General features: G+C 51.4%; 1 protein-coding gene across 1 annotated transcript in view; it reads left to right on the top strand.

Moving 5' to 3' along the window:
- Positions 1-21118, top strand: part of PTGFRN (prostaglandin F2 receptor inhibitor) — a 79286-nt gene that overhangs the window by 19052 nt on the left and 39116 nt on the right. Inside the window, exons 2-3 of the mRNA XM_008264605.5 lie at positions 13637-14005; positions 16625-17038. Coding sequence (XP_008262827.4) covers positions 13637-14005; positions 16625-17038 — 783 coding nt within the window. The remainder of the gene's footprint in view (positions 1-13636; positions 14006-16624; positions 17039-21118) is intronic.

Genomic DNA, 21118 nt, shown 5'->3' with positions numbered 1-21118 from the left:
ATACATATGAATGGATAAGTAAAATAATTGGTTTTTCAATAGCCCAGACAAGAGCCCGGCTCTGCCCGGTGCAGGCCTGCTTCCCGCAGGTTGCTCCAGGTGTCTCTGTAAGTGGCCTCACCGCACACGGCGGTGCTCAGGCCACAAGTGTAGATCATCCTCTGTTCCTGTCTTCCTCACTCCCCGTGTTCAAGAGGCCAGTGCGTCTTTCCCTTTATACGCCAGCTCTGTCCCAAGCCCACCTACCCTTGAGCATCGCCAGCTTCATCCCGAGGCCTGGTGTCCGCCAGCTTTTGCTTGGCCTCCGTCGTTTCCGTCCGGTTGGTGACCTTGCTTCCAGAGTGGCTCGGCTGCGATCTTCCACACAGCGGCCAGGCTTTCCCATTCCCCTGTTGGTGTGATCCTCGGCTCAGCCACAACCCGAGGTCCCTGCCCGCCGCTCTTTATGGTGCAGTCACTCTCATCTCTTCTGCCCCTGGAACTCACCAGCCGTGGCCACTGTGGATGGAGACTTCCTGTTTGCTGTCCTTGCTGTCTGGAGCACTCTCACCCCAGAGCTTCAGCCGCTGTCTCTTTCCTGTTGGATTGAACTCAAACCTGACCCTCTCAGAGACGCCTTTCCTGACCACACCTGGCCCTGGTCACTGCTGGATTGCCGTACTGGGACTCGATGGGCTCTATTGGTGGCCTTGTTTCCTCACTCTCTCCTTACTGGAATGTAAGCTTCTTAAGCAGGACTCCTGTATTCTCTCTCTCCCTCTCTCTGTCTCTCTCTCTCTCTGAAAGATGTGTTTATCTGAAAGGCAGAGTGACTGATAGAGACAAAGAGATCTTCCATTCTTTGGCTCACTCCCCAAATGGCTGCAACAGCCCATGCTGGGCCAGGCTGAAACCAGGAGCCAGGAGCTTCTTCTGGGTCCTCCATGTGGGTGCAGGTGCCCAAGGACTTGGGCCATCTTCTGCTTTCCCAGGTGAATTAGCAGGGAGCTGGATCGGCTATGGAGCAGCCAGGACTCGAACCAGCTAATATGAGATACCTATGTCACAGGTACCAGCTTAACCCATTGTATTCCAATGCCAGCCCCACAAGCAGGACTCTTGGCCTCATGCCCGCAGTGCCCACAAGGTGCTCAGGCTGAGTAGCTGCCTTCCCAGGACAAACCTCCCAGCTGTGCCCTGGGTCTCCTGTTGCCTGCCCTTGTCTTTCCTGCAGTGTGCCCTCTCTTCCTGCATCTCTGGCTGCCCCTTCTCCCTTGGCTCGCACTCTGAATCCCGCCCCCCACCACTGTGAGTTCCTAGCGATCGCCCAGGCGTCCGTTTGCTTGTCTACTTGGCTGCCAGCCTCCGTGGCTTTCCTGCGTGTTTGACATTGCTGGTCATTTTCTTTTCCAAACAGAAACACGGTAGTGCTCTACAGATACTGTGCAGCGCAGGTCAGCGTAGGAAGCAGCTCCTGCCTTGAAGGAGCTTGAGGTCACCTTGAAGTCGACAGGCAGGTCCGTGAGTAAGACAGTAGATGCTGCTCCCGACCCATCCTCCTTGAAGTTTTTCATCCCCTGACGGCTAGTTTTCTTCCCAGCCGGCTGCTGACTTCCCTATGCGTGTGTCTCAGCTATTGGAGTTGACCGTGGTCTTGTCCCTTTCTTCTTGTCTGTTCTCGCCTCTTGGTGACCTCTTTAACTCCCACATTGTCACCTGCAGGCCAGCTTCTTTTTGCCCACCTCCCTGCATACGTGGGATTCCACCTTCAGGTTAGACGCGCATTTTTTAGGGACTGCCATTCCAGCTGCCCGATGAGCTGTGCAGAACTCACCAGACTCTTTCTCCATCCTGTTTCCTTTAGAAAATAGTTCTCACCAGCTGTTGACCTTCCTGTGACCTCTCTCTTGCCGCCAGCTGACCCTTCCTCTCACACAGCTGCCTTTCCACCCCTGGCATTGTCCTTGTTTGGTTCCTCTTGCCTCTCCCCTGTCAGCTGGCTAGTGGGCTCCCGAATGCTCCCTGGACCTCCATGTCTGCACTGTCGTGTACCCTGGAGATCCTGTTCTGATCACCCTGCCTGTCACGGCTCCAGTGTGTGCCCACGTGAACCCTCTAGGGCTGTGCATTGGCTGCCCCCCCTTATCTCCAGCCACCTTCCTGCTCTGTGTCCCCTGTTCAGCCTCCCCTCTCCCAGCCACTTTTCAAAGGTCCAGTTTGAATATCGACCCTGCATAAGGCCTTCCATGAGAATGCCCTCTTTTCCTTTTGAGTGCTGTGTCCCTTGTTAGTAGCTCACACGCGCCCTGTGTGACAGCTTTCCTGCACACGTTATTGCTCTCCCCACAGGACAGGCGACTTAGAAGATCCTGATTTACCTTCCTCTCTCTGGTGTCACCTGGCATGGGGGCTTCTTGTTCAATAGTTGTCTGTTGGATGAGTAATATGCATGTTGTCTTAGGCTTGTCTAAGGAAGGCCCTTGCTGGGCTTTTTTATTGTTTTTTTTTTTTTTTCTTCCTTAAGTCTAAGCGCTGCTCTAGTATAACCATATTTGCTTTCTGATGGGGTTTTGAAGCACTGCCATATGTGACTTCATTACACATTCTCTGCTGGCAGTAGCTTGTCTAATGTGTACATTGCTGCATTTTCATCACTTAGGGACTGCCTAGATGAAAGCTGGCCTGGTCCCTCCCTGCCAGGCCTCTCGGTGGCAGACTTGGGGAGGCAGAGGTCTGGTAAAGGCACCGTAAGGGTGTGCAGGTTGACCTGTGTGCACTGGGAGCGCTATGGGCCCCGCTTCCTGAGGACCTTATATGGCCTGCCGAAGAGGGATTTAGCTGTCCTTTTACAAGGCAAACGGAGATACCATAAGCCCTTTAGTTTCAATCTTTCAGTGCTACCTGTACCACTGGATTCAATAGCTGCCGATTCTTATCTTCCAAATGGTTCAGATTGGAGAGTCAGATTGTGTGTGTCTCGGCGGCTCAGTGAGATGATAAACTTGAGCAATAATAGAAACAACTGCAAGACTGCTTGGCAGAGATGCTGAACTTCATAAGTCTTGACTTAGAATCATGTTGGCGATAATCTGAGAAATAAAATTATTTCCCGTGGATATCAAGAAGAGGTGCAAGGGGCAGATAACGTTTAGTCTTATTGGTTGTCTCTCTTAAATGAGTCCTCATTGTTGCCAATAACGCTATGTGATCCACATTCCAGGAGTAGATGTTTACCTTGAAAACCTGGTATGACTTTTCCTGCCTGTCCCCACCCCTTCCCTGTGATAGAGGAAAGCTCAGGCATTTAATTACTCTAAGTATTGCAAAGGTAGGGAAGTGGTTATCTGGACACAGTTAATTCTTGGGTTTTAAGTAACTAGTGCTGAGAAGTCAGAGCGCAGGGTTTGTAGGATTTTGGGATAAAGTCCCCTTCACCATTTTTGAGTGTGAGTGTAAAATGTGAAGGTTAACACATCAGATAACATTTGAAGAAATTGAAAATTGTTTTCCTTTTTAAATTTTATATTTTATCATGCTTATTTGAGAGGCTTAGACATTGGCAGAGAGCTCTGGTTCATTTCCCCAAATGACTACAACAGCCTAGGCTGAGCCAGGCCAAAGGCAGAAGCCCGGAGCTCTATCTGAGTCTTCCAGATGGGTGGCAAGGAACCAGATGAGTGCATCGGCCACATGAGCCTGAGCTTGAATCCCTCTCCTGATGGCTGTTAACAACAGCCTGTAGGCCATTTAACTTCTTCAGTCTCCGTTTTCCTCATACAAGTGACAGGGGTGGCAATATTACCCGACGAATGTGTTCTGGGCGTTAATTAAGGTAACTGGCGAGTAGCACTTGGCTCAGTGCGTGGCGTGTAAGAGACCAACAGCACATTATCATTGCTGCTCTTCACTCTAGCCCAGTCTTGGTTTTGAGAAGAGACCTGGATATTTGATAATAAACTAAACTGAATATATTACAAAATAAATACATGAAAAATGCTTATGATTTTAGCTAAAGTTGTAGATTTTTGAAAGATATACTTATTTCAAAGACAGGGTTGTGGAGGGTGGAGGGAAGGCAGAGACCTTCCATCTGCTGATTCATTCCCCAGATGGATACAGCAGCTAGGACTGGGCCAGCCTGAAGCCAGGAGCCTGGAACTCCATCTACATCTCCCGCGTGGGTGGCAGGGGCCCAGCTACTTGGACCATCTTCCGCTGCTTTCCTAGGAGCATTTACAGAGAGCTGGATTCAGCCAGGACTTGAACTGATGCTCATACTGGGTGCTGGCATCATGGGCAGCAGGTTAACCCTCTGTACAAACAATGCTGGCTCCTCTAGGTTATCCAGTTAATCAAATATTTCTTATTATTCCATTTCCTTCCTATCAGTTTGCTATCCATTGTTTGTGGTTACCCTAGACATTAGAACATGCATTGCCCACTTATTAGTGTCCACCAGTAGTCCTTTTACCATTTCCTGGATAATCAAAGACCTTGGATATCTGAGGTCCAGTTTATTCTACCCCTGCCCTCACTTTTTATGCTATTGATGATGTATTTTAGTTATGTGTGTTTTGAACTCCTGAAGACATTGTTTATATTGTTTAGTCAGTATTCAATAGTTGCCTACATAGTAACTTTCTGTTGTTCTTCTTCCTTCTTCCTTCTTCCTTCTTCCTTCTTCCTTCTTCCTTCTTCCTTCTTCTTTCTTCCTTCTTTCTTCTTTCTTCTTTCTTCTTCTTCTGTCAGAGTTAGGGAGAAAGAGAAGTCCTCCATCCGCTCCTTAACTCCCCAAATGGCAGCAACAGCCAGGGCTGGGCCAGGTTGAAACCAGGAGCCAGGAGCTTCTTCTGAGTCTCCCATATGGTTGCAGGGGCACAGGCACTTGGGACATCTTCTACTGCTTTCCCAGGTGCATTAGCAGGGAGCTGGATTGGAAGTGAAGCAGTCAAGACTGGAACCGGTGCCCATGGGATGTCGTGCTGCAGATAGCAGTTTAATTCACTGAGCCACAGTGCTGGCCCCTATAGCTGTTTTTTTAAAACTATTTTGTTTGTTTTTAAAATTTATTTGTATTTATGCAAAAGGCAGAGTGACAGATGCAGGTCTTGCTTCTGCTGGTTCACTTCCCAATGCCTACTTCAGCCAGGGCTGAGCCAGCCAGAGCCAGGAACTCCATCCGGGTCTCCCACACGGGTGGCAAGGACCCAGGTGTTTGAGGCATCATCTGCTGCCTCCCAGGGTGTGCACTAGCAGAAAGCTGGGATCAGAAGTGGAGGTGGAACTGCACCCCAGGTACACTGATAGAGGATGCGGTGCCCAAGTGCAGTTTAACCTGCTGCGCTGTAACTCCGGCCCGTCTAAATGGCTCTTATTTTCTGGGGAAAGAATGTACAATGATTCATTAACAGGTAATGTTTTCTGGTATTACATTTTTAAAAAGATTTATTTATTGATAAAGTTACAGAGAGAGGCAGAGGCAGAGAGAGAGAGAAAGAGAGAGCGAGAGAGAGATCTTCATCTGCTGGTTCACTCCCCAAATGGCTGCAACAGCCTGAGCTGCGCCGATCCAAAGCCAGGAGCCAGGAGCTTCTTCCAGGTCTCCCACATGGTGCAGGGGCCCAAGGACTTGGGCCATCTTCTGCTGCTTTCTCAGGCCATAGCAGAGAGCTGGGTCAGAAGTAGAGCAGCTGGGACTCTAACCGGTGCCCACATGGGGTGTCGGCACGGCAGGTGGAAGCTTTACCTGCTATGCCACAGCATCAGCACTTCTGGTATTAAATTTTAATGGATTTTATCATGGATTCTTGTGTCACTGAACAACATAGTGGTGTTTTTTTAAAAAAAGATTTATTTGTTTATTTGAAAGGCAGTGTTACAGAGAGGCCGAGGCAGAGAGAGAGAAAGGTCTTTCATCTGCTGGTTCAATCCCCAAATGGCCACAATGGCTGGAGCTGTGCCAAACCAAAGCCAGAAGCCTGGAACTTCTTCCGGGTCTCCCACACAAGTGCAGGGACCCACTTGGGCTGTCTTCTACTGCTTTCCCAGGCCATAGCAAAGAGCTGGATGGGAAGTGGAGCAGCCAGGACTTGAATAGGTACCCATATGGGATGCCGGCACTGCAGGCAGTAGCTTTACCTGCTGTGCCACAGTGCTGGCCGCCAAAACTAGTATTTTCAATAGTATTTTTAAGGCTGGTTGAGAAGTGGTTTTTGTATGAAGGTTTGTAACATTGACCCCTGAAAACAAATAAAGTCATAGTATTAAATTGTTGCTTAAAGACATCTTTATGGGGTGCTAAACTAATACAGTTTAGGTACAGAAATGTATTAAGCTCTCCATTTCAAACACTGGGAGTATTTGAAAAACTAGAGGAACATTTTCCTTTCCTTTTTTTCTCAGTTATCAACTGTTACAAAAGGTTTTGACAAAAAATTGGCAACGTGTGACTATGTAGATATTCTTTTTGATTTGAAAAGAACCATATGCTTTATTTTTTATAAGCTATATTTATTTTTCAGTATCATTAGCTCTTATTTAACCATATTAAAGGAAGTCTGCGCTAAATACCAGATTGTTTGTGGCAAACTGGAATTCTGTTACCAAAATTTAAACTCTTGATTTGCATGGATGAGGCAGCATCCCCGCTCTGCATGCAAGACACTGCTCAGGTTTATGTCTTCCGATTAGAATTTGATCTTTCAAGCATCTGTTCATATCTGCTCCACTTTCCCAGTGGCACTATAATGTAGCCATTGTCGGAGGTACTTGTGCAGGCTGAGTTGGAACGTGGAGGAAGCAGCACCCAAATGATCCCAAGGGAGAGGGGAGGCTTCACAGAGGAGGGAGTGCTGGGAGGCTAGGCCAGTTGAAGGAAGCCCAGGGGAGCATGGTGTTTCCAGAATGTGAAGGGCTCCCTTTGTCCAAGTATGAGCAGGAGGGAGTGGCAGGATGCTGGCTGTGAGCGTGGCCGTGGGCCAGGTGGTGGACGATCGTGTGTATCTTTTAGTCATTCCTTTAGTAAGGACTTACTGAAATATGTAGACTTACTTTGTACAAGCCCCTTTGCAAGCAGCAGACTTCAGCAGTGAATAAACAGATAAAAGCCAGTATATATGGAGCGAGTGTTTGGCACAGTGGTTAAGTCACCACTTGGGACACCCACGTTCCATATTGGAGTGCCTGGTTCCAGTCCTGGCTCTTCTTCTGATCCAGTTTCCTGCTAATCTGCATCCTGGGAGGCAGCAGGTAATGGCTCAAGCTTGGATTCCTGCCATCCTTGTGGGAGACCTGATTTGAGTTCCAAGTCCTTGGTTTTGTGCTGGCCAAGTGCTGCTGTTGCAGGCATTGGAGAATGAACCAGCAAATGGGAGATGTTTTTCTGTGTCTCCCTGCCTTTCAAATAAAATGAAAACTTTTTTTTTTTTTTTTGACAGGCAGAGTGGACAGTGAGAGAGAGAGACAGAGAGAAAGGTCTTCCTTTGCCGTTGGTTCACCCTCCAATGGCCGCCGCGGCCAGCGCGGTGCGGCTGGCGCACCGTGCTGATCCGATGGCAGGAGCCAGATACTTATCCTGGTCTCCCATGGGGTGCAGGGCCCAAGCACTTGGGCCATCCTCCACTGCACTCCCAGGTCACAGCAGAGAGCTGGCCTGGAAGAGGGGCAACCGGGACAGAATCCGGCGCCCCGACCGGGACTAGAACCTGGTATGCCGGCGCTGCAAGGCGGAGGATTAGCCTAGTGAGCCGCGGCGCTGGCTAACATTTTTTTTCTTTTTTTTGAGTCACTGCTTATATGAAACTTATATTCTAAATGGGAAAAATAAGACAATAATAGTAAAAATACCAAAATGCACATGTAGTATATGGGTGATAAATGATAAGAAAATTCGAGAGGGGCAAGAATGGAGGGGGGTTGTCGTTTTAGGATGGTTGGGAAAGGCCTCTCCAAGCAGACAGCCTGGGAATAAAGATCGGAGACGGTGGGGTGGATGTCTTAAGAATATCCTGGGCACGGGGCTGGTGCTGATGGGTTAAGCATCTGCCTGTGGCACTGGCATCCCATATGGGTACCAGTTTGAGTCCTCGCTGCTCCACTTCTAATCCAGCTCCCTGCTGATGGCCTGGGAAAGCAGTGGAAGATGGCCCAAGTCCTTGGGCCCCTGCACCATGTGGGAGACCCCTAAGAAACTCCTGGCTTCAGCTCAGCTCCAGCTGATGCGGCCATCTGGGGAGTGAACCAGTGGATGGGAGACCTCCCTTTGTGTCTGTAACTCTACCTCTCAAATACATAAGTAAAAATATTAAAAAAAAAAAAAAAAAAAAAAAGAATGTCCTGGGCTGAGGCAATATGGCAATATGCAAAGGCCCTGAGGTTGGAGTGGGTCCTCTGGGTTCCTTGAACCCAGAGGAGGAAAATATGGCTGGGTGTAGTGGAGAGAGAGAGAGGAGCAAAGGGGGCCTGGCCCTCTGGGGCTTGGTGGCCTCTGCGAGGATCGTGGGTTCTTTCTGGATGAGATGTAGAGTGACTGGAGAGTTCTGACCCAGGAGTCATGTCTTTAAAGGATCACTTTGTTGGGGCTGGCACTTTGGCTTAGTAGGTTAAGCATTCTCCTGCAATGCTGGCATCCCATAGGGGTACCGGTTAAGGTCCCGGCTGCTCCACTTCAATCCAGCTCCTGCTATGGTCTGAGAAAGCAGTGGAAGATGGCCCAAGTGCTGGGATCCCTGCAGCCCCATGGGAGACCTAAAAGAAGCTCCTGGTTCCTTCGGATCAGCCCTGCTCTGGCCATTGTAGCCATTTGGGGAGTGAACCAGTGGATGGAAGATCTCTCTCTCTCTCTTTCTCTCTGTCTCTCAAAGATATGAATAAAAAGATGACTTTGTTGTGTTGAGTGGTGAGGAGGGCTGTTGAAATCATGCAGACTCGAAGGGTGGAGGTTGGCCCAGGGTGTTGAGTCAGGGGTCTGGAGGACCCCACAGGTGACAAGGAAGGAGCTGTGAAAGGCTTGGTCCATGGAGCGATGTAGGATTTGTGTGTTAAGAAGATGATTTTGGCAGCCACGTGGAAGGAGGATTGAAGAGTTGAGACAAGGGGCAGGGTCAGTTCCCAAAGCTGCGGTCTCTAAGAATAAAGATGGAGACAGTACGAGAGCTGCACTGGCTGACGCTTGGAGGTCCTGCAGGCAGTCTCATCGACCCTCGCCAGCGTCTTGGCAAGGGATGGGCATTGAGCAGATTCACCTGCTGGGAAACTCCTTTGGGAACCTTGGCCCAGGAAGCAGGGTGAATGGTGGCGGACAGGTTAGTTCTAGGGACAGCCTTCCCTGCGGGTAGCTGCAGACCCCTGCCACGTGCCGGCGGGCTCAGCCGTGAGTGCTGTCGGCGCAGTAGCTGCCTCCATCTTCCCGGCAGGTCTGCGTTTCCCAGCCGAGGAGACTCACGCATGAGGAGATGAAACACTGGGCCGTGTGGCCTCTGAAGCAGCTCCACCACGATGCTCCCGGCTGTCTCCCGGGGAGACTGATTTGCCTAGGCCTCTCTAAAAGTAAATGCAGGGGCAGGGTCTGGCCTGCTGGTAAGATGCCCACGACCAGTATTGGAGTGCCTGGGTTTGATGCCTGGCTCTGGCTCAAGACTCCAGCTTCCTGCTACAGTAGATGCTGGGAAGCAGCAGGTGATGGCTCAAGGGACTGGATTCCTGTCACCCATAGCCACGCGGGAGACGTGGGTCGAGTTCTTGGCTACCAGCTTTGGCCTGGCTCAGCCCTGGCGATTTTCAGCATTTGGGGGGAGTGAACTAGGAGATGGAAGTGTTCTCTCTCTCTTTCTGCTTTACAAATAAAGGAAATGTAAAATAGGTGCTCATCTCTTTGTGAATCATGATGATGATGACTTCAGAGAGGTGATCACTGCTGGTGCTAAGTACTCATATGAGTGGTCTTCAAAAAGGGTGTGGAAAATATGTATCATGAAAAAACTATACACATGAATTGCAACATTTTGTACCAGTTTTTTTTAACGATGTATTTATTTGAAAGGTGTAATGACAGATAGAGACAGAGATCATCCATCTGCTGCTTCATTCCCCAAATGGCTGCAACAGTTGAGGCTGGGCCACTCTGAAGCCAAGAACCTGAAACTCCATGTGGATCTCCCACATGGATGGCAGCACGTCAAGTACTGAGCCATCGTCTGCTGCTCCCCAGACACATTAGCAGGGGGCTGGATCGGAAGCAGAGGAGCTGGGACTGAAACCAGCGCTTTGATATGGGATGCAAGCATCCCAAGCAGTGTTAACTCACTCTGTACCACAGTGTCCATCCCAAATGTATGTGTGTGTGTGTGTGTGTGTTTAAAGATATGTTTATTTGAAAGGTGAGAAGGTGAGTGAAAGAGAAAAGGAGAGGGTGAGAGAGATCTTCTATCTGCTGGTTCATTCCCAGATAGGCACAATAGCCAGGTCTGGCTAAGGCCAGGAGCCAGGAACTGCATCATCCTGGTCTCCCATGTGGGTGGCAGAGGCCCAAGTACTTGGGCCACTGTCCCGGATGCATTAGCAGGGGGGCTGGTTTGAAATGAAGTAGCTAGGCCTCAACTGGCACTCCAGTATGGGATGCCAGCCTCCCAGTGCAGTGGTTTTACTTGCTGTGCCACGTTGCTAATTCTCCCAGATATATATATATATATATATATATATATATATATATATATTTTTTTTTTTTTTTTTTTTTGACAGGCAGAGTGGATAGTGAGAGAGAGAGACAGAGAGAAAGGTCTTCCTTTTGCCGTTGGTTCACCCTCCAATGGCCGCCACGGCTGGCGCGCTGCGGCCGGCACACCGCGCTGATCCAAAGGCAGGAGCCAGGTGCTTCTCCTGGTCTCCCATGGGGTGCAGGGCCCAAGCACTTGGGCCATCCTCCACTGCCTTCGCTGGCCACAGCAGAGAGCTGGCCTGGAAGAGGGGCAACCGGGACAGAATCCGGCGCCCCGACCAGGACTAGAACCCGGTGTGCCGGCGCCGCTAGGTGGAGGATTAGCCTAGTGAGCCACGGCGCCGGCCCCAGATATATCTTATGTTACCATTTTTCACAAACTTTTTGAGGTATTGTCATATTACTTCAGTGCTGTTTTGAGATACCAGTGACAGAAATGAGCTTTAAAAATATGAAGCGGGAAGGGTGGGTGTGAGTAGAATTGGAAGAAACTGAAGTGTCCTTGGTAAGAGGGTGTGTGTGTGTGTGTGTGTGTGTGAAATGGTCCAGAAGGAGTGGCTGGGTCCCGCAGCTCAGAAGCTGCATCGGGTCAGTGGGTTGCACTCCGTCCCCCTCTCTGGCCCTGTTGGGTCTCTGATATGTGGATGGCTCCCGTGGTCCGAGTGAGCCTCAATTCTAGCGGAAGTGGAGGTGTCTGGACCAGAAGCTGCAGCATATATGAGCTGGGGAATGTCTGATTTTCCTGGCTTCTGGCTCTGGGATAGAAGGTGTAGGGTCAGCCCCACCTGAGGGACAGGGAGTGCTGTCGCAGGGTACAAGTGGGAATGGGAGGCGTGGGGACGGGGGTGTTGCCTTGAGGGGAGGGGAGGGAGCAGTAGCCTGTTCCAGCAGCTCTCCCACAGTATATGGGCTTCGTTGCTCCGTTTTCTGCAGGGAGATAGGCCTGCACACACAAGCGGTGTTACCACCAGCAGCAACTATCTGTAAGGAGGGCCTGTGATGCAGGGTTCTGCAGCTTTTCTTAGAACTGGAGTTCAGGCTGGCCCTGGCCCCAGCTGGGCCCCATGCTCAGCAGGCATATGATCCTCCCACGCTCTTTTCTTGCATGGCCACTTCCTTTCCCTTCTCAAGGTGAATGGCCATGGGTGAAGAAAGCCAGAAATAGCTTTAAGAAAGTGCTCCTCAACTTTTTTTTTTTTTTTAACCCTGACCCAAATCAAGATATGAGGTTTTCTTTCATGGTAATCCGATTCACACATAGTTTTCTTTACTTAATAAATCATAATGAAACAGCATGTACCCCTTGCTAAGGGCGGTGCACCCCAACACTTTCCATTCTATTTAGTTTCATTGGAACTCTTACATGTGCTGGTCACAACCATTACACATTCATTTCACAGCCCTCAGAAGGGTGACGACCCAGAGTTTGAAAAACATGAATATAACCCACAAAAAACCAAGCAGCATTAAGACATTGGCTGGAGCTGCTACAACAAAGTCCCACAAAAGGGGAACATACAGGACCGAATTCTGTTTCTGTACAGTTGAAGATGGTGGAGTCGGCAGTCTACCCGCCCCAGAGCCTGGTGGCGGCAGGGGCAGTTTTTGGTGTTCCTTGGCTTGCAGTCTCCTCGCCGCCTCTGCCTTCACCCTCACAGGTGTTCTCCTGGGGTGCATGTCTGTGCCCATTACACCCTGTTTAAGGATGGCAGCCACTTTGCATTAGAGGCGCACCCTGTTCCACTGTGACCTCATCACAGCCAGTTACACCTTCAGAGTCCCATTCCCAACGTCCCGTTCCGAGGTCCTGGGGCTTGGGCTTCCATGTCTGAATTCTGGGTAGGGGACACTATTGCATTTGTAATAAATGATTTAAAAAAAAAACTCAAGACTGAAAAGAAAGTTCCTCTTTTATTGAACCCTTGCTACGCGGCAGAACCTCAATTAGGCACTTTATTACATTCATAAAATGAAGCCTTCTTGCCCCGTCTTAGAGCTGAGGAAGCTGTCTGATCGAAACACAGGTCTCCTTGGTGTCGGAGCCCACGCCTTCTCCCGGGTGGCTTATCGCTCCGGGTGTGCACTGAGCATCAAGAAGGAGCCACAGTGCTCTTTCTGGTCCTAACTGAAATGTAAAGTTAGGCAGTAATTGCACCGTGACATTGTTCTGAAGTTCACTGCCGTGAGGTGAGGACATCTTAAAGGACTCGCAGTCACCAGTCCCCAGGGCTCCAAGAGGGGCCTGTGCCTGGGAACACCCGGGAGCCAGCACTGCCTCGCTCACAAGGCCCAGCGGCCAGCCAGGCTCGCTCCCTTTGTACTGCCCCGTCTCCCTCTGAGTTTAGATCAGAGGGAAGAGTAGAGAGAAGGAAATGAGCCAGAAAATAGAGAATTAATACTTGGTAGAATCATCATATTTTAAAAGTAATTTATAGGCAATGTCAGATAACAGGAGTTAAATCATTTTATCAGCAAGCCACTCTGGGGTTTAGGAATTGGCGACTATTCTTGTGAATCTGGTCTCGCAGGTCGCAGGGAGTGGTCTGTAGGGTTGAGGGTTGATGCAGGGTGGGCAGACATGCAACCCCTGGATTAGCTGTGTGCTTTCCTTTTGCACACGCAGTTCTCCATCAGCCCAAGTGATGTGCCGTGTTGGACAGCAGCAGAAAGGAGAGGCTGGCCAGGTTTTTTTGTTTTGCCTGTTTTAATACCTCACCGACCTCCCCTTCAATCCCAGGGAGCTGGCTGAGTGAGAGGTGCTCATTTCAGGGTTGTGTTCCGGCTCATCCTCCTAGGGACGGGCCTAGCCTCCTCCCGCACAGACACCACCGGCCGCCTCTGTGCTTCTGTGCCTGTGAGCAGGAGCCCCCACGGGGCCGCAGCCTTTATCCTGGGAAGCCCTTCTGTGACGGAAGACCCGCCTCTGTTCTCTTGTCGTTGCAGCGCTGTGTCGGGGGCGCGTGGTGAGAGTCCCTGCGGGGACCCTGGTCCGGGTGGTGGGCACCGAGCTCATCATCCCCTGCAACGTCAGCGACTATGACGGCCCCAGCGAGCAGAATTTCGACTGGAGTTTCTCGTCCTCGGGCAGCAGCTTTGTGGAGCTGGCCAGCACCTGGGAGGCGGGCTTCCCAGCCCAGCCGTACCGGGAGCGGCTGCAGAGGGGCGACATCCTGTTGAGGCGAACGGCCAATGACGCCGTGGAGCTGCACATACGGAACGTCCAGACCCCGGACCAAGGCCACTACAAGTGCTCAACGCCCAGCACGGATGCCACTGTCCAGGGCAACTATGAGGACACCGTGCAGGTTAAAGGTACAGTACTATAGAGGGGTCTCCGTGCCCAGGGCCAGGTCTCCCTCTGCCACTTGCCTACGGCTGATTGAACTCCTCTGGGGCTTGGGTCCCCTCCCCGTGTCCGATGGAGTCACAGTGGCTTGCCTAATTGAAGGCAGGTGACTTCTGAGGGCCTGGTGTGACCCCGCAGCTTCTCACAGCCAAGGAGTGAAATAGCCTGGGTGGGGCTGGAGAGCCCAGCTCTGGTAGTTCATGCTCTTGAGTCCAGTTGCATGCCAGACTACTTGTCAGCTGTGTGGCCATGAGCATGACCAGCCTCAGCTTCCTCCCTGTGCCACCGTGTCCACCTTCAAGGTTGTGAAGAAGTGGTAAGGTGCAAAAGCCTTCGCATAGAGCCCTAGTAAGTGTTCAGGGGTGACAAGGAGGGGGTGCCCAGGTTGATGGAGGGGGTGCCCAGGTTGATGTTCAGGTTCATGGGCAGAACAGATGCTTTGAAGTGCAGGTCTTTGTGACCTTCCTGGTTTAAGGACCTGTTTCTACCAGATGTCGTATGTGTTCTGCAGAGAGAGCATGACATGGTCATGGCCAGCTTGCTGTCTTCACCGTGCTATGTGTACGGGATGTTTGGGGTTTGCTTTTGGTTTTGCCATTTTCCGTGTCCTCTTAAGATTTACTTTCAGTTCTCTGAACGTTCAGTTCACATTCAGTTCTCTAAACCCCTGTAAAGAAGGTAAGGTCAGGATATTCCATGATTTAGTCACGAGGAAATGAAAGAACATAGAGTAATTACTTGCCCAAAATCACACAGCTAACTAGTGAATGAGCAAGAACAAAGAATTTTAATTGGAGGCTGACAAAATAGAAGATTATTATTATTACCCAATTATGCATTTATTTGTGCCTTGCCGTATTCCCCCTGAAAATTATATCTGGGTAGCAATGGATATAATTATCAGGAATGCAGAAAACGCGCATGATGATATAAAAAGACAGTGCTGGTCCGGGCACTCATTCCCTCTGTAGCGATTTGTTGAACCCTCCCATTTCTCAGATGCTGTTCGCTCACTGGGCAGGCGAGGGGACAGAGTGGCCACGTCTGTTCAGTAGGTATTAAAACCTGGAAACCTCAGATCTCCTCTGTGACTGCTCCCTCCCAGCTGTAGAGAATCCTGAGTATGTTTTTAATAAAACAGTCCCATAAGACCTGCTCACATTGGCGTTAAATAATGCAACATGTCACACCTCTATTAGGCCAGATGTGCCTTTGTCTTCCCTTGCGATCTCCATCTTTGGAGGGGGAGAGTAGCAGCAGAATTCCCCCCACCCCTTGAGTGGTTCCATTTCTTCTGCAGTCTCTGGGAGAAGGAGGAGGAGCAAGGCTTAGCTCATGAACGCAGGTGGGTGATCATGAGAGAGCTTGGCTGGCTGCCCAGGGGGAGTCTCTGGCAGGCTCTGTGCATGGTCCCAAGTTTTATGGGTCTTAACTGCTCCTCTTGCCCAGACGCTGAGATGGTTTCTGGGGGTGGAACGGGGGAACAACCCAAGAGGTAGCGGCTAGCGGTGTTTGAGGAGTCTTTCACCCTGCTGCCAGGCCAGCCCCCTAGATCCTCCCAGCCCTTGGTAGAGGCCCCCTCCCTGGCTGTCTGAGGATGGGTACTTCCCACTTCTCTTCCTTTTTTTTTTTTTTTTTTTTTTTTTTTTTGACAGTCAGAGTGGACAGTGAGAGAGACAGAGAGAAAGGTCTTCCTTTGCCGTTGGTTCACCCTCCAATGGCCGCCACGGCTGGCGCGCTGTGGCTGGTGCACCGCGCTGATCCGATGGCAGGAGCCAGGTGCTTCTCCTGGTCTCCCATGGGGTGCAGGGCCCAAGCACTTGGGCCATCCTCCACTGCACTCCCCTGGCCACAGCAGAGAGCTGGCCTGGAAGAGGGGCAACCGGGACAGAATCCGGCGCCCCGACCGGGACTAGAACCCCGTGTGCCGGCGCCACAAGGCGGAGGATTAGCCTAGTGAGCCACGGCACCGGCCCCCACTTCTCTTCCTAATAGCTCTCCCTGAGGCTGCCTTTCCCCAGGCTCTGAGGCCGAAGAGTCCTGTGCTCTCCCTGGCTGGCCGCTGCCCCGCGGGTGCCTGCCCCAGGCCTCCAGCCGCGGGCAGCTCCCGCCGTCCTAACTCCTGACTTGCAGACCGGGCAGGTTCCCTCCCGCAGTCCTGTGTCCTCACACAAGGGGTGTCTGGCTGTCCCACCCTGTCATTTTATCATGACTGCGAGGTGCCGGCCACCATCCTGACACCTTGTCCTCTGACACCCTCCAGTCTCACAGCAGCTCCCTGAGGACTGTCCGGCTGTCAAGTCCCTTTTAGGAAACTGAGGCACGGGGGTGAGGCACAGGGGTGAAGAGACGTCCTCAAAAGAAGTCTTTGCCATCCTGTGCTGCCAGGGGGTTTTATTAGCGTCTGGTTTTTTTGGTCCTGCTTCAAGTCAGAAAGTCAGTTGAGATCACAGATGAGTAGAAGAGGAGGAGTCTGTCTCCGTTTGCAGCCGTGGTCATAGCTGACGGCCAGGACGTCCTGGCAGGTGTGGCCCTTGCTGCAGGGGTGCTGTGAGCAGCTGGCTCATACTCTTCTCTCCCCGCAGTGCTACCCGACGCCCTGCACTTGGGCCCAAGCGCGAGGCCCGCCCCCAGCCTGAGCCTGCGGGAAGGGGAGCCCTTCGAGTTGCGCTGCACAGCTTCCTCCGCCTCGCCGCTGCACACGCACCTGGCGGTACTGTGGGAGCTGCACCGCGGCCCCGCCCATCGGAGCGTCCTGGCTCTGACCCACGAGGGCAGGTTCCGCCCGGGCCCCGGCTACGAGCAGCGCTATCACAGTGGGGACGTGCGCCTAGACACCGCCGGCAGCGACGCCTACCGCCTCTCCGTGTCCCGAGCGCTGTCCGCCGATCAGGGCACCTACAGGTGCGTTGTCAGCGAGTGGATTGCAGAGCAGGGCAGCTGGCAAGAAATCCAGGAAAAGGCCGTGGAGGTAGCCACCGTGGTGATGCAGCCAACAGGTGAGCGCCTGGGAAGGCTGTACTGCAGACTGTGTGTTGCTTGGTGACACTGATGGATGGGGTGAAGAACTAGCCAGGGAGCTCCATCTTTTTCTGACAGTGATTATTTCCACTTCCGGTGGACAGTGCAAGGAGCCGGGTGGTACTGATAGTTTGGTGAAGGGTGCATTTGTTCTCTGCAGTTTGGTGAGGGGCATGTTGTTCTGTGCTATGTGCTCAGTTTTGCTTTGCAGCTGCTTTTGTCTGAATTTGTGCCCGTGGGGAGCTGTAGCTCATATGTGAAAGTATGCCAGAAAGTTCATGGAAAATGTAATTAAAAAGTACATTTGTTTTGGTGTGAAATTTTTGAAATCATGCGTAATTTTTTCATAACATGTACTTCCATCAACTTTTTGAATTCTTTGAATGCATGGATTTGAAAATTGTTTTATACAACCAAAAAAAAAAAACTTGCCTTTTTAAAAAAGATTACTCATTTTTATTTATTTGAAAGAGAGACACTCAGAAAGACATAAATCTTCCATCTGCTGATTCACTCCCCAAATGACAACAGCTGGGATGAGGCCAGGCCAAAGCCAGAAGCCCAGGTGACAGGAACCCAAGTACTTGAACCATCATTTGCTGCCTCCCAGGCTGCACAGGGGCAGGAACCTGGATAAGAAGCAGAGGAGCTGGTGCTGAAAGCCAGGCGCTCTGACGGGGGCTGCGGGCGTCCCGAGCAGCAGCCTCACTGCTGCCCCTTGCCTGCTGCTTTAACTCCGTGTTCTGCAGACATTCTGCAGTGCCCCGGTAACCCTGTGGCAGTGCCTTCCACCAGAGGTCATGTCCATCAGTCCCTGCACCAGAGTGAGGTCCCACCTGCTGCACAGAGGGGCTTTGAGGTGTGTCTGTTCACACGCTGTCCCCTCAACTTTATCTGTTTGCTGTCCTTAGTCCCTGCATCTGCCTTTGCCCGCAGCCACTGGTTGATCCGTGCTCACTGCAAAGCTTCTCACATGACCAAGATCCTCTGGGCTGGCTTTTGGGGCCCTTTAGGCGTGCCCTCCCCTGCTGGGTGAGGTGCTGTCTAGGGCTGGGCCTCTTGGTGCTTTGCTGTGTCATCCACACCCCAGAGGCATCCGGGCTTGGAGTTTCTTTATTTTCTTTTTTAAAGATTTATTTTGTTTATTTGAAACCAAAGCTAGGAGCCAGGCGCTTCTTCCTGGCCTCCCACAAGGGTGCAGGGACACAGCACTTGGGCTATCTACTGCTGCTTTCCCAGGTGCATTAGCACAGAACTGGATTGGAAGTGGAGCAACCCGGACCTGAACTGGTACCTGTAGGGGATGCTGGCATTTCAAGCGTCGGCTCAACCTGCTGTGCTACAGTGTTGGCCCCAGGGCTTGGGGTTTCTACAAGAAGTTCTTTGTCTTGGGATTCAGTCTTTTTTTTTTTTTTAAACCCCCCCCCCCCCCATTGCAGCTGCAGAAGTAATTAAGAAAGTAGAAAATGCATTTTAGAAAACACACTTAAACAAATAAGAACTTGAAGCCATTGTGGACTCACTGTTCAGTAGGCATTGATGGAGAACTTCCTGTGGCTCAGCTCTGTGCCGGGCCCTGGGATCCCAGGAGCTGGAGTCTCATTCCTAGGCCCCATGGAGCTTGCAGCTTCAGCAGAGACAAAGTGTGACGAGACCACTGCAGGGCAGTGTCGTTGCTGGGGCTGGGTGGATGAGCCGGGTGTCCTGGGAGTCCAGTCTCTTCAGCTCCCAGAGTACTTTGCTGCCGTTGCGGCTGCCTCCTGTATCTGCAACTGGGAAGACCTTGGCTGGACTCACTTCCTGAGAGGAATGTGCGTGTGGCTGCTCTGCTGCCCAGATGGGAAGAAAGGCAGAAACAGGCCGGCGCCGCGGCTCACTAGGCTAATCCTCCGCCTAGCGGCGCCGGCACACCGGGTTCTAGTCCCGGTCGGGGCGCCGGATTCTGTCCCGGTTGTCCCTCTTCCAAGCCAGCCCTCTGCTGTGGCCAGGGAGTGCAGTGGAGGATGGCCCAGGTGCTTGGGCCCTGCACCCCATGGGAGACCAGGAAAAGCACCTGGCTCCTGGCTCCTGCCATCGGATCAGCGCGGTGCGCCGGCCGCAGCGCGCCGGCCGCGGCGGCCATTGGAGGGTGAACCAACGGCAAAGGAAGACCTTTCTCTCTGTCTCTCTCTCTCACTGTCCACTCTGCCTGTCAAAAATAAAAAAAAAAAAAAAAAAAGAAAGGCAGAAACAGTGTGCACAGCGAGCGTTTGGTCTCTGTAGGCTGCACCGTCCTGCGCGCACAGGAGCTGTATCTGGTAGAAGTGGGTGCTGAAAGCCAGTTCTTAAGTGCTCGGTCATCGCAGAGAGTGGCGGTCAGTCTTGGCCCCACATGCAGAAACCGCTTGGCCGGTGGGCTCAGGCTGCCTGTCTTGGCATGGTGATGTGCCTGGAACCCGCCCTGAGAAAGCTCCAGCTTTTCAGCTTGCGTGAGACGCTTTCAGTGAGGTGGAGGGATTCAGAGTTGCAGCTCTGCAGCGCGTTGTCTTCCTGTGCAGGAATCTCAGTCGTAAAGATGTTTTTGTTTTGTTTTGTTTTTCCCCATTTTGAACACACCTCAAAGCCCATAATATCCTTTTGTAAGACTGGGGCACTGGGCAACACGTAGGCAGGCAACGGCGTCTGGCTCTCACCCGAGACCTGTGGGGGGGTGGGGGGGCTCCCAATTCTTTTGTGCCATGGATTTCTTTCATGGTCTTTGGAGGCCCACAGACCCTGTCTCAGAGTAAGCATGCTGTAGTTTGTAAAGCACAATACACAGCCAGCAAAGGAGAGCAATCACGTTGAACTAGCTCTCAAAATATTTTAAGACAAATCTGCTTTTAGTAATGTTATGCTTCTTTGTTAATGCATTCGTAATAAGATACAGTGGCAGACCTAACCACCAGAGGGATTTCTAAGCAGCAGGGAATGGGAACGCCTTTTCAGGGCGTCTGCAACAGCTATGATGTGATGAGAAGATGTGTGTGATTTCTTTTGGGGACAGAGTCCCAGAGACAGGTAACGCTACACTGGCTTGTTCTTGCTTTCACAGTGAGAACAGATGCTGTATTGCAGGTAAGGGTAATGCAGAGAAAGGTGGGATCCTATGTGTCGTCCACTGAAGATCACAGACTCCCCCCATTCTCTTTGTGGACCAGGTTATGGTGTTCTCTTCCTGTCAGCGTCTGCACCGTCTCTACCTTGCTGTTCCTGTGTCCTGACCGCTTTGTTAAGATCAGTAGCACAGAGCCCCTGAAACAACAAAGCCGTGTTACCTGTGGTCTGAGTGTTGCAGACCTTGCTGCCTAATTTATGAATTCAGTTACAGTCCGTGGGAGAAAGCCTGCACCACTGGCGCCTTTGTCTCATGCCCCTGCTGCATTTACAGATCCTTAGACTGGTTCTTTTTTTACCCTTCAGCCTGCTCCATCCTGTCCCCTACCAGTAAACCCCTGAATCCAGGATGTGTGGGACCTATGGCTAGGGGTGCAGCAGATGTGTAGCCACTTGTACAGAGAAAATTACAAGGTGCACTACATGGTTAGAGACTCTCTTGCCTGTATTTCTAGAACCTGAAAACTATTGTCTCCAAGCTCACAGGCCACTGCTGCATGTTGACGGCTTCTTCACTGGCCCCACTCCCTCCCAAGATCTTTTCCTTCCATAAACTGTCAGCCCAGTAGAGGTGACTCCAGCAAGGACCCCAGGGGGCTCTGGTGTAGGCAGGGAGGTGGCTAGGAAGGAGCTGAGGTGGCCGGCCCCCACCTGCAGCCCTGCCTTTCCTGTCCAGACCCACCTCTTTCCATGCAGCAGAAAACCGCATCTTCTGCAATTTCACTGGTTAAAAATATCCTTTATGGCTGCCAGTTGCTTCCCTGCAGTGACCTTTAGTTCATTTAATGTTGCTCTACTAAAGTGACCCTGGCTGACACTCCCGCTCCCATGATGCACCTGATGCCATGAAACTTATGAGATTTCCAAAGAAAGGCAAGGAAATGGGCAGCCCTAGAGCCCTATGCCAAACTCTGCCCTTTGAA

The sequence above is a fragment of the Oryctolagus cuniculus genome, chromosome 7 (assembly GCF_051225735.1).
Source record: "Oryctolagus cuniculus isolate XC-2025 breed Fujian yellow rabbit chromosome 7, ASM5122573v1, whole genome shotgun sequence".
NCBI classification, from domain to species: domain Eukaryota; kingdom Metazoa; phylum Chordata; class Mammalia; order Lagomorpha; family Leporidae; genus Oryctolagus; species Oryctolagus cuniculus.
Note: the sequence above shows the minus strand (reverse complement) of the source record. Positions and strands in the feature narration are given on the sequence as shown.